This window comes from Sus scrofa, chromosome 15, assembly GCF_000003025.6.
Source record: "Sus scrofa isolate TJ Tabasco breed Duroc chromosome 15, Sscrofa11.1, whole genome shotgun sequence".
NCBI classification, from domain to species: Eukaryota; Metazoa; Chordata; class Mammalia; order Artiodactyla; family Suidae; genus Sus; species Sus scrofa.
Window position 1 is genome coordinate 130075478 of NC_010457.5, and position 18055 is coordinate 130093532.

The 18055-nt window shown below is 41.8% G+C and overlaps 1 protein-coding gene across 1 annotated transcript in view; it reads right to left on the bottom strand.

Moving 5' to 3' along the window:
- PID1 (phosphotyrosine interaction domain containing 1) overlaps positions 5344 to 18055 on the bottom strand; it is a gene marked incomplete at its 5' end in the record, with an annotated part of 134728 nt that continues 122016 nt past the window's right edge. Inside the window, 1 exon segment of the mRNA NM_001173520.1 lies at positions 5344 to 5820. Within this exon segment, the coding sequence (NP_001166991.1) occupies positions 5344 to 5820 (477 nt within the window).

Here is an 18055-nt window from a genome sequence, read left to right on the forward strand (position 1 = left end):
AGGACAGAGAACACAATGACATGGAAACCAAATCATGTAATGACAGTTTGAAATCAGGCAGGTCCCGTGTAGTTCCAAGTCTTCTTTCACAAATATGATAATGTTTTCAAGTAACTCAACGCCGGTCTAATATGTACACTTAGATAACGGGATTAAACATTTTTATTAAGAAAATAGTTGTTAAATGAAGCTATAGGTATGAAAGTACACACAATTACTGGCAATTTTTATGGAGTTGAAAATATGCGTAATACTTCAGCGATTCCTCTTTCAGCCTGTATCAGCACCTTCTTGTAACAGCCTCTAAGCCAAGCTATTGAAAAGTAGGAATTTGAGAATGTTTTTAAGTGAAAGCCATTAAGTTTTCTAAGAAAAAAAAAAAAAAAAAAACAAAAACTATTCTGATTCTGATTGAATGCCCAGTTTTGGGGTGTGTAAGCAAAACCCAATTTAATCGACTAGGACATTCCATAAGAAAATTTCCTGTATCTCTCAGTGAATGTCAGCTTAGAATGTCATGTCTTAGATTCATTTTCAACAAACAGAGTTTATTTGTAAATGTCCAAAATAAGACGGTTTAGCAATTCCTCTCAGCAATTTGCTTTACCCAACAGTTGTTTTTCTTTCTAAGCTTGGGTTTGTGCAACAAACACAGTTCTTTTCTGGTGACTATTATCTACTGGCACTTCCTCAGAAGGAGCAGCCAAAGTTCTTCAGTTGAACAATGCATCCCATAAAATCACTTGAAATCAGAATCTTGGCATTGAACCAAAAATTTTCTTGAAGCTCTATAAGAATGTGCCAGTTAAGGGAAACCTCCCCTTCGTACATTTAGCCTAGTGTATGTCTAGAAGACAGCATCTTTTAGGAATGCCTAAGAAACTGTAAGCTATGAAGAATTAAATTGTCATCATGTTCCACCCGACTGAAAAAATAAAATAAAATAAAGAAGAGCAATCTGGGATAATCTGCAGAGTTCAACGATCTTGTCATATTTTGCATCAATGGATCATGAACCAAAACATATTATCTCAGATTAAGAGCCTATATTCTCTGAAAATCAGAGATAGTCTGGGATGGTATTATGTGTACAAGGACATAGTTAAGGTGGAAAAGAAGGGAGGGGGAGGAGGAAACCAAAGCGGAAAATGCAGGAGAGAGGATAAGGGAAAAAGTGTTTCCTGTGGCATAAATTTGGGGGAAAAAATACAGTTAACTTCACATGCTTCACACTGTCATAAAATAAAAATGCCCTCCCCCCATCTCTCTCTCTCTTTCTTTAGCAACAGAAATAAGCAATATCAAATGCATGGCAAGAATTTTGTAATATACTCAATGCAGGTGCCTTAAAATACATTATCTGTCTACTCCCTTGAGTTAACATTTGCTCTATTTCAATCATACAGCTTACATAGAACATAATCCTCCTTTCTATAAGCAGCCACAAACTTGCTCTAGAATTAGGTAAGAAATGATATTTTCTGTCAGTAAAAGGCCATCCGCTCACCTTTGAATAAAGTAGGCAAGAGATTCTCTAGGATTTCAGGATTCCAAGATTCTGTGCTAGAACTTGCAAATCAAAGACTCACATAGTGATTTTTTTTCCCCTTCCATCTCTCTATCCCTCCCTCCATCCTGCTAACAGAAACCCACTGCGTTCCTCCTTGGTGAAAGGTCCTGTGGCAGAAGCTGGAGATATAATGTGAACAAAACGGACAAAGTCTTCATCTTAAAACTTCTACCCCAGATGCTTAAAAAAGATACTCGCATAATTATACAAATAAGTATGTAATTGAAAACTTCACTGAATGACATGAAGCAAAATGACAGGATGCTACAGAACCCTGTAACAGAAATATTTGATTCAAAGTTTTAGCAGGTCCTGAGAAAAACAAAACAAAACATGCATCTTGGTTCTCTAGGAGGAAAAAGAGCATTTTGTCCATTCACCAGAGCCAATAAAATACTTAAGCAAATATCTCATATTATGTTATTTGTGCTCAAATAAACCATCCCAGGCCTTTGTTTGCTTTTTAAACTTTTTCAATTGCTATAAAAATACTTCAAAAATGAGTAGCAAAGGATGTTTATTTATAGTGGCTTAGTATGCTAATTTAAAATAAGCTAAGGAGGTTTAAGAGGAAGGGAAATAAAATCTCCAAAACAGAGCAAGAGCCTTGGATCAGAAGTCAGAAGAGGTTAGTCCCCGTCAAGCAAATCCTAGCTGTGCTGCTTTGGCCAAGTCAGGCAGTGTCTCTGAACCTCAGTTTTCTCTGAAGTAAATGCTATACTCACCCGCTGGGTCCTTCTGAGGGGCTTATCAGTTGATGTACACAAAATTACTTTGCAACCACAACCACCAGTATAGAAAGTATAGTATAGAAACGGAAAAAACCAAAACATTAGCAATAATAATAATAATGCAGTCTGGATCACTCCTCTGAGGGGAATTAGTATTGGCTGTCCCCAAAGACTTCATTAGCTCTTTAAAAGATGTCACTGTGTATTTATCTCTAAATTGCTTACTAATCACTAGGCAAAAGCTCATGACAATATTATCAGAGCCAATTACTTAGCAAGTCGCACGGAGACCCCTGAAAAAAATACCAGCAAGTGCTTTCTGCAATAAATAATCCTGTGTGCACCTGTGATCCAAACTGTACTGAGAGGGGAAAATGGCATCGTTTGGAAACATACGCCGTCTGGGTTCTTTTTTTTTTCTCCCCCTCTTCAGAGCATGTTCAAGGACAATGGAATGAACCTGAAAATGAGAGAAGTCAACGTGAAAGAAAATGCCATTTTCATTGGAGGAATGAGGTGGTAATTCTTACTTGAGTTTCTCTCTTAGCAGGCACCCGTATTTTTGCTTTTGAAGCCTTTCTATTTGTTACTGATTCCATGAAGGGCATGGCTCACCACACGCAGGCTCCACGGCCATCTGCCTTGCTTGATTAATGGGGCTGCTCTGAGAAATGATGGCCTGAAGGAGACATTTTTAACCTGTCTGTCAAAAGGAATCACTCCATGTTTACCTTCCTGATTTCAGTGCAGGTTCTCCAACGATGGACGTGAGACTTTATAAATAGCAATCATGTGCAAAATGTTCCAGAAGACTCTCCTTTGAAATAACTCCATCACACTAAATAACTGTTTCAATTGCTAACATGTTACCCTCTCAATTAAGAGGCAGCAATTCCATGTAAAAAGAGCATTAGAAAATGAAATGAGATTTTTTTTTCCTTGGCCGCACCCGAGGCATGCAGAATTTTCTGGGCCAGGGATAGAACCTGTGCCACAGCAGTGATCTGAGCCACAACAAAGACTATGCTGGATCTTTAACCCACGGAGCTGCTAGGGAATTCCTAAAAGAGGATTTTTTAAAAAAACACAACCGAAGAATTGGGTTACTGATGACCACGTTTTAATGTATTTCTAGTTAGATTTCCCTGTTTATTCAATTTGATCAACTTAATCCTTCTCTTCACTTCAAAAAGGAATGACACAGGAGGCTGTGTGGCTCAACAGGTCAAGGATCCAGTGTTGTCACTGCTGTGGTTCCAGTTACTGCTACGGCATGGGTTCCATCCCTGGCCTGGGAAATTCCACATGCTGCAGGTGTGGCCAAAACAAACAAACACAGGAATGACATATAAAATATGAAACACCTCAGCTTTATTAATGCAAACATATTTTTTATTAAAGAATGAATGCATTTATGCTAAAGAGTAGTTTACATTTGTTGTAAAGCAGCAAGCACATCTCCAAGAGGCGTGTTCCCCTCCTTATGACTCCATGCTTATTCTACATGCCTTAAGACTGGACCCGCACTTGGGGGCACACGTACACACACACAAAGGCGTACACGGACACACAGGTAACACAGACCAAAAGGCTGACACCACTGCTCTCCGGATTCGGTAAATTCTCATTTAAGGCTTCTGTAAGGTGTCCCAGGGCCCCTAATATTATTACTGGGATTAAAAACAGACTTTCATAAAGGAGCAGCCTTGCCCGGAAAACGAGTATCTGCTTTTGGCCTTAAATGTATGTAATTTAACCAATACTTTCAATGTCCTTCCATGTTGACTCTTCACTTTTATGGTACTTAAAGATCCATAAAGAGAAAACTCAGGCTCTCTTAGTGAGACGCTCTCATTAGAAATACTGAACAAATTGGCAACTCTGACCCTAAGATAACAACCCAACTGTAAGATAAAAAGGTCAGATTTCCCTTTAGATTCAAATGGACAGAGGTTCGCTAGATAAGTCTGCTTTCTAGGACTCATTCCCTGTTCAAGTGCAACGCTGAGTGACCAGGCAAGTCTTCCTTAGTGACACCAAATCGGATTTGAAGCTTGCCATGAAAGATGCATCAGGTAGGACCATCCAGTAAATAAGTTACCATAAATTGGGCTGGAAAAGAGGACAGCCTACGTGGAGCTTGTTCACCTGTTGATAACGCATTCCCTTTCTCCATTTTGGTGGTGGTGGTTTTAAATTCTGCTTTGTTTGCTTCTTTCCTCTGCTGGGTTCTTTTCTTCCCTTTTGGTGTCCTGCAGTGTAGGCCGAGTCCCCATCCCTGTAGAGATGGTGGAGCGGATTGGAAGGGCAAAGGGGGCGGATGGGGTGGGAGGAGGAAAGGTCCTATGAGTGGTTGCAGGTATTCTAGGAAAATAGATGAAGCAAATACAATACGAGAGACTACTGGATACGTGTATGCAATACAAAGCTTTATCTTTAACTGTGGATTAACTGCCAACTATCGGGTTGTTAGTTGTAAAGCTCAAGAAAGGCTGTGCTGACTTGCTTACTGAGGAGAGAATCTGAAACCAGGGGAGAGGAGCTCTCAGGATCAGCCTGAGGTGTCCCTTTATCCAGAGGGCACCTTCCCCCCACTCGCCAGCATCAGCACTCACCACCTCCCCCCACGGCTAGGGATCCTGTAGGTGCATTGAACATTCTCATTGGGTTTCATAAGGCAAGTTGGAACGGTCCATCGAATAACAGCCACGGAGCATTTGCCTGAGAGTGGTGAAAATCGGCATGGACATCTTCTACAGGGAGGCATTGGCAAATAAGGAAGAAAAAAGAAGAAGAGAATCTAGAACGTTCCTCCCCATCCACACCCCCACCCTCCTCATAGTCACAGCAGCAGATTTCAATGTAACATAATGACTTTAATAATAGATTTCTTTAGATTTAGATTTGCTCTTCTGAATTTAAAAAGCTGGGTCAGCCAATAATTTGGCAGTCTTGTCATCCCAAATTTGAATCATTGCTCATTCATTTATGGTCTTGAATTCCTTGACCCATGCTGCCTTTGCTGAAGCATCCCAAGTTCATTCAGCCGTCATCAGATTCCAACTCCTGGGACACCTCTTCAGAGGAGCTGTTCCTGTGGATCCGGCCGTCACTCTTCATACTGTGGAAAGTCTTCTTGAAGGCCTCCATCATGGCGTGGGCCAGCTTCTTGGCCTCCAGCTTGCTCTCGCACTCAACAGCGTGGCAGTCCATCTGGTAGGACAGGTCATCATTAATCTCCCTGTAAACCCAGGCAAAGATGTTGGGGCTCACGTTGTGGTCAGCGGTGCAGTAGGCGATGCGAGCCACCTGGAAGGTATCCATGTGCACTGTGGCCTCACCTTTGTGGTCGAGGTGATGGAGCCACACTTGGAATGGCCGGATTTCCAGGAGGGCATTGGCTGGAAAGACATCTTCCCGGGCTAGTGTGTGCTTCTTCCAGAGCTCAATGACTGGCTTTTCTGTGCAGCCTGACAAAAACTGCATGCCCGTAGTGGGGACTTTACCCAGATAGGTAACCTGCAGAAGGAAGAGAAGAAGAAAAAAGGGAGAAGTCAACACTAGGCTCTTGGTCCTAGTTGTTCACCGATGTTCTTAAACAGTCATGTATCATGCTGGAAGGATGGAGAGACACCATTCTGGCTCCCTAAAAGAATAACTATCATCTGGAGCTCCTGTTACGAATCCGATTGGGATCCATGAGGACATGGATTCAATCCCTGGCCTTGCTCAGTGCATTAAGGATCAGGTGTTGCCGTGAGCTGTGATGTAGGTTGCCAGCAAGGCTCAGCTCCTGCATTGCTGTGGCTGTGGTGTAGGCCAGCAGCTGCAGCTCCAATTCAACCCTAGCCTGGTAACTTCCATGTGCTGTGGGTACGGACCTAAGAAGATTTTTTAAAAAAGAATAATTATCGTCAGAATTTATATTTTTTCTCCCTAACAAGCTGACCACTTGGCAAAGGTACTGCAGTTTTAAAAATAGGGTTAGAATTCAAAAATTTAATTTCTAGAGAACTGCTCTCCCTCTCCCACCCCCTTTTAAAATCAAATCAGAATAAATGCATACAATATTTTCCATACTTTGACATTTCCTTGAAATCTTAAATCCACTTGAACCAAACACAGATAGAATTTAATGATAGGAAGGAGTCCAAAGGATGTTGCATCTGAAAAGCCTTTATTAAACTTATCTCCTAGGAGTTCCTGTTGTGGTTCAGCAGTAATGAATCCAGCTAGTATCCATGAGGATGCAGCTTTGATCCTTCAGATTTGGCATGGCTGGGGCTGTGGTGTAGGCCAGCAGCTTGCAGCTCCAATTCAACCTCTAGCCTGGGAACCTCCCTATGCTCCTAGCACAGCCCTAAAAAGACAAAAAGGAAAAAAAAAGAAAAGAAAAGAAATCTGAGCTCCACCGTTCGCCAGGTGGGTAGTTCTGGACAAACTACTAGCCCTTTGCACACGCACAGACACAATTGTGATGTGGAGCAGACATGAAAAGGGAAAACAAGGGTACCACCAAGGACCCGTAGCATTCCTGGAGAGAGTGATGGCAGCCCCCTTGTGAACACTTTCAGGAGGGGATTCAATGGATTTCAAGGTAGTGGGGCTTCCAAATCCAGATAGAAACCCAGAAGGTCAGATGGTGAAGAAGAAGGAGCAGGAAGGCAAGAGCTGCAGTGGGAAAAGATCTGCTTCCACATGAGGGGAACTTTGGCCTGAGCATGAGACAGCCCTAAAAAGAGACAGAAGTTCCATGACCACCAGGTAAATACAGGCTGAACTTTGAAAGCTGGCCTTACAGGCAGTCTGAGGAGCAGGGCCTTCTCTGCTCTTGGTAGAGGGCCCTTGAGGGTCTAGGGTGCAAAGGGTCCCTGGACCCAATGGAAGCTGTGAGTTTGGAAGACGTGACTGATGCCAGGGGAAAGCTGGATGGGCAGCTCTGCCTTGTGGCAGAAGGCTCAGGCAGGAAGTTGTCACAGCAGCACAACCAGGAGGCAAAGGTGGCCTGAATTCGGAGTGGAGGTGGTGGGAAAGCACAGGAGGAGACGGGTGGGAAGGATATTCAGAGATAAATCTGACCACACTCGGCAATACCCTCAAGAGGGGAATAACTCAGACAGACCCTGCAACTGCCTATACACTCCAAGGAGGCCTCTGGTTGAATAGCTCCTTGTCCACATAATAAGAATGGCTTCGTGAAGAAATGCACAAGATCAGGTTCTTGGCTTATAATACTTGCTAAAAATGTGCTTTTTTGCATATGGTACTTTCTGATATCTTAATTTTTTTTAATAAACTGTTTTTTATTGAGGTGAAATTCACATCACATAATAGTAACCATTTCAAATGTACAATTCAGTGGCATTTGGTAGTCAAAATGTTACACAAGTACCAGCTCTGTCTAGCTCCAAAATATTTTCATCACCTGCAAAGGAGACCCAGAACCCATTAGGCAGATGCTCACCGCTGCTCCCATCCTAGCCCCTCCCCTCCACCCCAATCCAACCACCAATCTGCTTTCTGTCTCTATAGATTTATTATTCTGGATAGTTCATACAATTGGAATGACAAAATTTGTGACCTTTTGTGTCTGGCTTCTTTCACTTAGCATCATGTTTTCAAGGTTCATCCAAGATGTACCATGTATCAATACCTCATTCCTTTCTATGACATCTTTACTTTGGGAATTGGGAAAGCAGATGGAGAAAACCAGTTGCAGTGCTTGAAGGGAAAGTATTCTTTCTTACTGTCCCCTGAAACTAGAAATAACTATGTTTATATTGGTTACATTTGTTAGAAACATTCTTCAGAGGGAAGGAATCTCCTTTGATTTGCTTTAATCTCTCTCTCTCTCTCTCCTTCACACACACACACACACACACACACACACACACACACACACACACACACACACACACACACACACAAACATGCTTGCCAAGAGGAAGGGAGTGGGATGGAGTGGGAGTTCGAGGTTAGTAGATGCAACCTATTCCATTTCAAATGGAAAGCAATGAGGTCCTGCTGTACAGCACAGGGAACTCTATCCATTCACTTGTGATAGAACATGATGGAAGATAATATGCGAAAAAGAATATACTGACTGGGTCACTTTGCTCTATAGCAGAAATTGATAGAACATTGTAAATCAACTAAATTAAAAAATTAAAAAATTTTTAAAAAGTATACAGTGACTTCCACCATGATATAATTAAAGAAGGAGTTTTTAAAACTTTATTAAAAATTTGAGGACTCCCTCCAACAGAAAACAATTTAATGATAGTAAAATTTTGACAACTAAGGCAGAAAATGTATTCCTCTCTTACAAATCTTTATTACTTAGAGATTATTTAAAACTAAAGACTTTAGGAGTTCCCATCGTGGTGCAGCAGAAACAAACCCAAGTAGGAACCATGAGGTTGGAGGTTCGATCTCTGGCCTTGCTCAGTGGGTTAAGGATCCGGTGATGCTGTGAGCTGTGGTGTAAGTCACAGATGCAGCTCAAATCTGGCATTGCTGTGGCCGTGGTGTAGGCCAATCTAATAGCTCTGATTAGACCCCTAGCCTGGGAACCTCCATATGCCACGGGTGTGGCTCTAAAAAGACAAAAGACAAAAAAACATTAAAATAAAAATGAAGATTTTAAAGGAGATAAAGTTTAATATGGAAGTATGCTTGACAGAAAGATGGAGCAGAGACTAGTGGCTTCGTGAGGTTAATAAGTCAACAATGAAAGCTACTTAATAACATGCAGACATTTATAAAGCACAGTTTTAACACACTAAGGTTCAATATAATGTGTAGATATCATCTCTTGGTACTAAACTTGCTCTGAAAATAATCTTGACTGAGTGGCCCAGTTGCACTAGTATCACCTAAATAACACACTACACCCCACCGGTAAGGTCCCACATTGCCATTTATACATGTGCAGCCAACTCAAGTCACATACTAAACAGTAATAACTAATATTTGTATCTCACTTCAGGCAAAAAGCATTTTGTATCCACTAGATCCACTGACAACCCTGTAGGTGAGAACGGAATGTTATTATCACTAAGCTAAAGACAGGTGGCAGCACTAGGATATACGGTAGAAGCGACAAAAGGTTGGCATTTCAGCAACATTTTGATGATTTGTGAAGAAAACTGCCCAGAAAAGAGAGCCTAAAAAGACACCTGTTGAATTTCTGGTCACTTTGCTATTAGATGAGAGCCATTTCCATGGGGTTTCACTTTTGAAAAATTCATTTTTCCCATCTTTGGAGTGTAAGAGAAATTTTAGCTTTGTATGAGCATCTTAGATGCACGGAATCCTCCCCAAGAAAGAATGACATTCGACTGTCTGGCGTTTTTGGAAATGACACTCTTATCCGTGCCTAAGCATGTGTTCAAAATTTATTCTTGTTTTATAACTGTAGAAAGTAAGATTCAAGTCCTAAACTTCTCAGGTAAAATGGAACACAAAAAATAAGGTAATACATTCTATACTTAGATACTTTATAGAAATATATACTTTTCTACTTTATAGAAATATGTATTTCTATTTATATACTCAATAGAATACACATTTATATATTTTATATAAATGTATTTATGTACTTTATAGAAATATACATTTACATAGTAAAATATAAACATTTTTATGAAGTATGAATATGTAGATGGAAATGCTATAAAATTGGGATGTGATGATCTTTGTACGACTCTACATGTAATAAAATTCATTAAAAAATAAAAAATTCAGGGAGAAAAAATAAATATGTATTTACATATCCATATGCATTTATATGTATTTCCTATAAATATGTCTTTATAGACTTTGTAGAAATATATATTTATTATGTTTATAATAGGCATATTACCTGTTTTCTAAAATGAAAAAAAAAAGTATAACCTATGTACAATAAAATCAAAGAAAATAAAACTTCATCTAAAGAAATGCAGACTTTGGGCATTCTGTGAAAAGAGAGGCATGAACATGTTCTGCCAGCACTAATCCTGAATATGCCATTAGCTTCATCTTGCAAAGTGTCACTAAGCCTGCAGATGGAGGAGGGCTGAAAGAATATTAGGCGATGATGCTTCTTGAATGCAATACTGACAAAGGCCAGTGGTGGCACTGACAGTCTGCTGGGCCACCACAACTTAGGTCTGCTCTCCATTGGGGTTTTCAATGGACAGACCTACCCCTGCTCTGAGCACAGACCCAGCATACATGTATGTGAAATACCAGAGAACCACTGCTTCTCCATTGGTGGCAGATCCAGCACTGCTGCTTGTTACTACCAATGTCTTGCCAAGGCTCTTGGTTGAGTCTTCTCTTTTACAAAAGAGTGCTAACCCCACCCAGACCTTCCTAAAGAGTCCTAGATATGACCTGCTCTCTGACCCCCATAATGTGTGGCCAACATGAAACATGAGGCTTGGGTCGAGTTTACCCCAATGGGTGGAGCTTGGGAAGTCAATGAATCTTTGGTCCGTTACCTTTGGGGAGTTGATAACCTGGTCTGAAATCCCATGAGGTTATATAAATACAAAAAAAAAAAAAAAGTGTTAAGTTGGCACTTAAAGAAATAAAGGAAAAGAATGATCTGAACACAGAGTTTCCTTAGAAATGGAATAAGAAGAATTCTCTAAATAGAGTTTCCTGGTGTTCCCGTTGTGGCGCAGTGGTTAACGAATCTGACTAGGAACCATGAGGTTGCGGGTTCGATCCCTGGCCTTGCTCAGTGGGTTGGGGATCCGGTGTTGCCATGAGCTGTGGTGTAGGTCGCAGATGCGGTTCAGATCCCAAGTTGCTGTGGCTGTGGCACAGGCTGGCAGCTACAGCTCCGATTGGACCCCTAGCCTGGGAACCTCCATATGCCGTGGGAAGCAGCCTTAGAAAAGGCAAAAAGACCAAAAAAAATTAGAGTTTTCTTGAAAATGGAATGCAAAATGATAAAATGATGTACAAGACAGTGTCCCCTCAGAATGACCTATTTACATCAGCCCTGTTATCATCCTTTCTGGCTCGAGTTCTAGAATCTCCACTCTGGGTATTTTCCCTTAATAAGTCATTTATTTACAACCTGCCTGCAGATTTCCTCATTCTCCCATTAAGTTCTCCAGAGCCTGGCAATCACCCATAGTGTTGACTATAAGTCACTGAAAAAAACCATTCAGGCTTTACGAATGAAATTCTCTCTTTAATTTTTTTATATATAGTTTAATAGCAATGTGCTTTAGGGAGAACTAGAGTACAAACTTTTTTTTGTTTTTATTAGCCATCTCAAAATACCAAAGATCCAGTTATGCTGCGCATGTAGCCATTCCTTCTGTGGATGTGGGACCACAGAGTATATGTATCTCAATAAATAGAAACCCTAAAGTACTGGGCATTTGCCATGTATCCTTTTATGACAACACTTGCAAGGATTTAACTCTAAATACATAGAGAGAGAGACGCTTTCTTGCCACCGTCTTCCTTGTGTGGGCAATTTTCCTTCACACTCCTCTGTGGGAACTTCCTCCCAGTGACTAAGAACACAGGACTCAGTGAGCAAGGCTGCCTGGGGGGGCTGGTTCCACCACCGACATGTGGACTCTGTGAATGAGAACCCTGTGATTTTGCCTGTCTGTGAAAGACGCACATGTTTTCTACATGAATAAGTCCCTTCTGAGCCTCATCCTTAAGAGCCGCAAAGGAGACGAGAAACAACGGAGTCCCAAAATTGTTCACTAAACGTCCACAACGATGCACAATTTTTTTTTTCAAGATGTCCCCTCCCAAGGTGCTGGAACAAAGGGACTTAGAAGATGACAAGAAGATGCTTCCGAAGGAGTAACAACCAGTTGGAAACATGCAATAAATACTGGCATCTTTTCCATGGTTGCAGAGACAGGCATGGGGCAAGAAACTTACTAGGAATGAATCACTCTGAGAGAAATAAACAAACAGAAAGAAAAAATGAAAAGTCTTTCCCCCTGTGTCATTCAATGGCATAAAACCGATGCCCAGACACAGAGGCTCATAATGCGTGTGAATGGGCTTTGCCCATTCCCAGCTGAAGAGGTATTTGCGAATATTCATGGCGTGTGAAAAGTACGGAAGCCAAGGAGCCAAGGGGCCCGCCAGAGTGTCTGCAGCATTCACAGCGTCAGATCAGGAGAGACCAGTGTCCTCAGAATCTCTCTTTCCCACCCTTCAGTTTTCCAACACCCCAGCCAGCTCTCCGTTCATGAATCACCATTCACTCTCAGCTGAGGCAACACAAACCCTAGTTGCCGGACAAGCATCCTTCTGGTCAACCTGGCACTACTCGGCTCCTTCCTCTTGGTGGACAGTTCATCTTTCATTCTAGCCTGAAAAACCCTCACTGAGGACCCTGACCCATCTCACCTTAGACCGAAAGCCAGACGGAAAGGGTAACACAGGGGTCCCTAACGAAGATGGGAGATGGAGTGGAGGATCACGTAAGAATCGTGGCACCGGTTTCCTGGGGTCTTTAACCTTCTGCAATGCATAAGCCCAGCCTTGCAACTTCAGAAGCCCAGCTGTGGCTCCGTTTAATGAGGCTTCTCTGGGATGACATGTCAAGAACAAAGATTCTCCAGAGGCCTTTCTGGGGATAGAAAAGATCTTGCCATTCCGTCATGGTCTGTAAGAAGACTTCCTTTCCCCAGGAGACATAAAATAACATGATATGAACACAGGATGGAGAAATCATAACTGGGAATCTTAATGGCCTTTGGTTTACAAGGCAGAAGATGAGAAAAAGAAGAGCTGCTCCTCTCCCCGGGCCAAAAAAACCAGAGTCACGTTCTTCTCCTCTCACATTAATCCCCATCTGTACATTTCAGAGAAAGGGGAAAGGACAAAATCCTGAGATTTATGTTCCTGGCTTGAGTCTACTCCTTCCTTGCTGGTCACACAGGAGCAAGAATTCACTAGGCACTTTGAAGAGTGGAGATGGATCCAACATGCCGGTGACCTAACTAACCATCGACTAACCAAAAACAGATGTAATGCACACCATGACCTTGAACCTGTATAACATGCTTTGAGCTATGAAGATGATATTAAAGAATAAATGCTGAGCGCAGTGAAATCTATGAAGTTGGGAAGCTTGAGCTTGGAAATTAAATTTCTTTACCTGTATGTTCATTTGGTCAATAGTCACGAGCATCTACTAGAAACCAGATTATTAGGGAACAAAACCAAGAATGACATTCCAACTACACAGAAGATGCTTACAACTGAGTTGACAGAACTCAGTGACATGTAGGCAAGGATGGCCTCAGGGAGAACAATATGCAAAGGGTTCTGAGAGTGATTCTGATGAATCGGAAGACATCTCTTGGGACCCAAACAGACCCCATTTAGAGTCTGTTCCTTGGATCAAGCTGTGTCCCATGAAGGCTTACTAGTCCTTACACTCATTGTGGTTTGGCTTCCTGAGGTGCTACGGAGGTAGAGGACCAGGCAGGCCAATGGCTATAGAAGAGTGTCGAGGAAGAGGGAACATGGGTGAGAGCTAGGAAGTCATAGAAATAAGAGACACAAGGCTGACCTTGCCTCCTAAACAACCTAGACCTTCAGCTAGAATGCCAGCAATAGACCACATTAGTCCTGATAACTGGACAGACAAGGTGTCTGGCCTCACTTGATACTTGTGTTTTCACTCTTCACATGTTCTGAGCACATCAAACTGACTTGCCTGCATTGACATCTCATAGTAAAATTATAAGCTTTTCGTCTGTTCAACATCTCTGCTGTGCCTTGGTCTTTTCCTTTATTTTGGAGATCCAAATAGTAGGTTTTTCCCAGGGTTTAAACTCAAAGTACTGATCATTGTATTGTAATAAATTCCTAATGGTTCAAAGGAATATCATCAGCACTATGGACTTTTAAAGCTAAGTAGCAGCAGATGAAAGATCTGGTGTTGACACTGTTGTGGCTTGGGTCTCTGCTGTGGGGCAGGTTCAGTCCCTGGCCCAGAAACTTCCACACGCCACAAGCATGACCAAAGCTGGGGGGGGGGGACAAGAAAAAAAAAAAACTAAATGGGGCTATTCAGACCAAGCTAACACCATGCCTTTGTTGTAGAGATGACAATTCTGATACTTGTCCTAAATCACATAGCTGGTCCCTGAAAGAGCAAGATGTGGGATGAAGGTCTCCATCTCAAGGCCAAGGTTCTTTCCACTGCTCCAATCCCTTCCCCTGAGGAGCATCTGGACCCCTTTTTAAATTCTTGTAGCATGTATTTCTCTATGGGCATTTCTTTAAGTGTCCACACTTAGACCAGTGTCTGGTCATGGACATGGAAAAGTGACAGACACGCCACCAGGGCTTGGTCAACATTCTAAAATGGGGTTGGAGTCAGAGTCAAACTGCCCTTAACCTGGGCTGTGCTTGCGTGGCTCACGAATTTAAATTAGGATGCTAGCATCCGTATTTGACAAAAGGAGACAAGAATGCACACCTAATATTCAGATAAAAGAACTTTGAAATGGTTCTTTACAAAGCAAACAATCACTATTTCAAAGAATAATTCTTTTTCATTATTTCAAAGAACAAATATTAAACATGTGTTAAGTTGGCCCCCACCCTGCTCTTTGTGGGTCATGTACCAACAGACCAGACATGTGATGCAGAATAGTTCTGGGAGCTAGACACCATGGTGAGCAGGACTTGGCACAGCCTTCAAACAAGGCAGTTGGGAGTTTCAAAAGGCCAGCCTGAGAGGCCTGGGCTCAGCTCAGGGCAGACCTGAGCATCCTTTTGGATTGCACCAGCCCCAAGGTCCTGCTCAGCCCTTCAGCCCTCTTGTAAGTCATCCTTAAGAAGCCTGGTTGATTGTGCATCAAAACTAGGGTTTTTCTGGAGTTCCTGCTGTGGCATAGGAGGTTAAGGATCCAGTGATGTCTCTGTGGCAGCACAGGTTCTATCCCAGCCCAGTACAGCAAGGATCCAGCATTGCCGCAGCTATGTCTTGGATCCCTGGCCCCAGAACTTCCATATTCTGCGGGCGTAGCCAAAAAAACAAACAGATAAAAAACCTAGGGTTTTCTTCCCCAGAGTAAGTCTTAGGCACCATTCTGGAGTCGATTTTTTGGCAGATCGACTGCAGCCTCACCAGGATAGGAGTGGACCTGTCCTATGGTGAGACAAGGATGAGGACCAATTGTTGCCATTCCCCATAAGGCCATCCTTCAAAACCTTTTGCCTTATGTCTGTTTGGCCAGGCTTGGTCAGCTGACCAAGAGGCAGAGGGTGAGCCTGGCTGCCTCGGATAAGCCTGCCTCTGACTATAACAGCACACTCTGGTTATCCCTAAAAGGGGTGGTGACCACCCAGACAGGCTTAGACTCACTCTCAATTTTTTTTTTCCATTAGTAGCAGCAATGCTGTCAGTAGAATGTATATTTTCTAAAATGCATATCCTCTGGAGCACATTTATGCATATGCCTTTTTTTAGCACTCTATTTATTTCGGTAACTTTACTAAGGTCATACATACTGAGAAATACTTTTTTATTGTTTAGTAGTCCTTCCCAAGTATGTACAGGGATTATGTTGATAGAATCTATAAAAATATTAATAAAAAAATTTACTGGGAGATATATTTCTTTTCTATTATTCAAATGTATATCATGAGGGAAAAGCAAATTTATTAAGACCTAATAACAAGAAATAAATATATGCTATTTTTGCACTCTACTAAAGAGAGGAACAGTGCTTCAGCTGTTAAATACAGGATGTGTCTCACAATTAGGTATTTAAGTGACAGATTTATTTCTGTTATTCATATTACAACTTAGTTCCAATGATGCAGAGTGATTTGAGATGCTCTGTCCCATCTTGCATTTATCAAGCAGTCCCAATGTGCAATTTGTCCTGTCAATTGCCTCTTGGATGTGTGAAGCTTGGAAATTTTGTCATTGTCACTGTCAAAGACAGAAGCAATTTATCTAGAAGGCACTGAAGTGTGCTTCAGAAGACAAAGTTACTTAATAAAAATGACACCACATTAAAACATATATCCCCTCATCTGGCCCCTTCTGGCGAGTTGGTCCAAGGCTGGTCAGAGCACTGTTCTTCTCAGTGGCACAAGAACAATTTATTTTGTGACACGTCTGATATCTCCCCTTCTGCTTTCTAATCAATTGAATGTACCAGAAAGGCAGAGAAATTCAAGAGCGTTCTCTAGGCCCTAAAATGTTCACAATGAGAAAATTCCTTAAGTGATAAATCAATATCAAAGTACACAGGCTGAGAGTTATCCTGACAAATGGATTCAAAGGGCAAACACTGGTGGCAGGTGAAAAATGTCACCAATTTTTATCCTTGGAGCCCTTTATCAATTCATTTTCCTTAGCACACAACTTGTTAGGAATGGACCAGAAAAGCCGCTAGACCTTTAGAAAGAATACTGTTGAGACAGTATTTGGTTGAAGGGAGTAAAATAAACACACCAAAAACTACTGGCTGCAAGTCAAGAGCTCTTAACAGAAGGCCAGTGGAGGTGCGAAGCAAGAGAGGTACCCTAAGGCTGGCTGAATAAGGAATTACCAAGTATTCCCAAAAAATGAAGACTTGCATGTTCAAACAAAAATCTTTATGTGAATGTTCACAGTAGCTTTATTTGAAATAGCCCCAAACTGGAATCAGTCCAGATGCCTTTCAACAGGTGAATGGCTGAGAAAACTGTGATACATCCACTCCATGGAAAAGCACTCCGTTAGAAAAAATAATGAACTATTGATACACAGAATAACTTGGATGAAGTGTCAGGGAATTCTGCTGAATGGGGAAAAAATACCAAAAGGTTACCTGCTGTATGGTTCCATTTATGAACCATTTCTGAAATGATAGCAGTTTGGAAATAGAGAACAGATTAGTAGGAGTCCTCGCTGGGGCACAATGGGGTCAGTGGCATCTTGGGAGCACTGGGACGCAGGCTGGATCCCCAGCCCGGCACAGTGGGTTAAAGATCCAGTGTTGTTGCAGCTGCAGCTTGGGTCACAACTGTGACTTGGATCTGATCACTGGCCCGGGAGCTCCATGTGCTGCAGGGCAGCGCCCCCCAAAAGAGAGAGAGAGCATATTAGAGGTTGGTGATAAGTGATGGAAGAAAGGGGGTGGGGTCATAAAAGGGAAGCATGAGTGGTTACTGTTGCGAGGGACTTGTTCAGTATCTTGACAGTGAGGATGGGTCCATGAAGCTACACATGATGGGTAATCACGTAGGACTAAATTCACATACATGAGTACAAGGAAGACGGGGCCAATCTGAATAAGACTGGTGGATTGTATGAATGTGATATATTACAGTTCAATGTGTGATCACTGGGGAATATTGGGTAAAATGTGTATAGGACATCTCTGGATGATCTCTTACAGCTGCATGCAAATCCGTTCTCTCCATTTAGAAAGTCATCCATCATGCTGAGTTATTTTCCCAAGAAAACTAGGTTTTATTACATTTATCAAAATATGCACTATATTGATGATGTTCTCACCAATGGATAGGCATAACAATCGTAAGGATAACTCAATCCAGAGAAATATTTGAACTTAACCACATGTTACATTCAGAAAGTAAAATTTGAAAACGTCAATTGCGTATATGTATATGAATATTGCAGAGGCAATATGACAGAGAGGGAAATGAATAAACAGGAACTGAAATCCATTCTCTCCCTTTTTGGGAGAAAGGGAATTTGACCCTAGAAAAGAAAGAAATGGCCTGGTCTAATCTTGTCAAC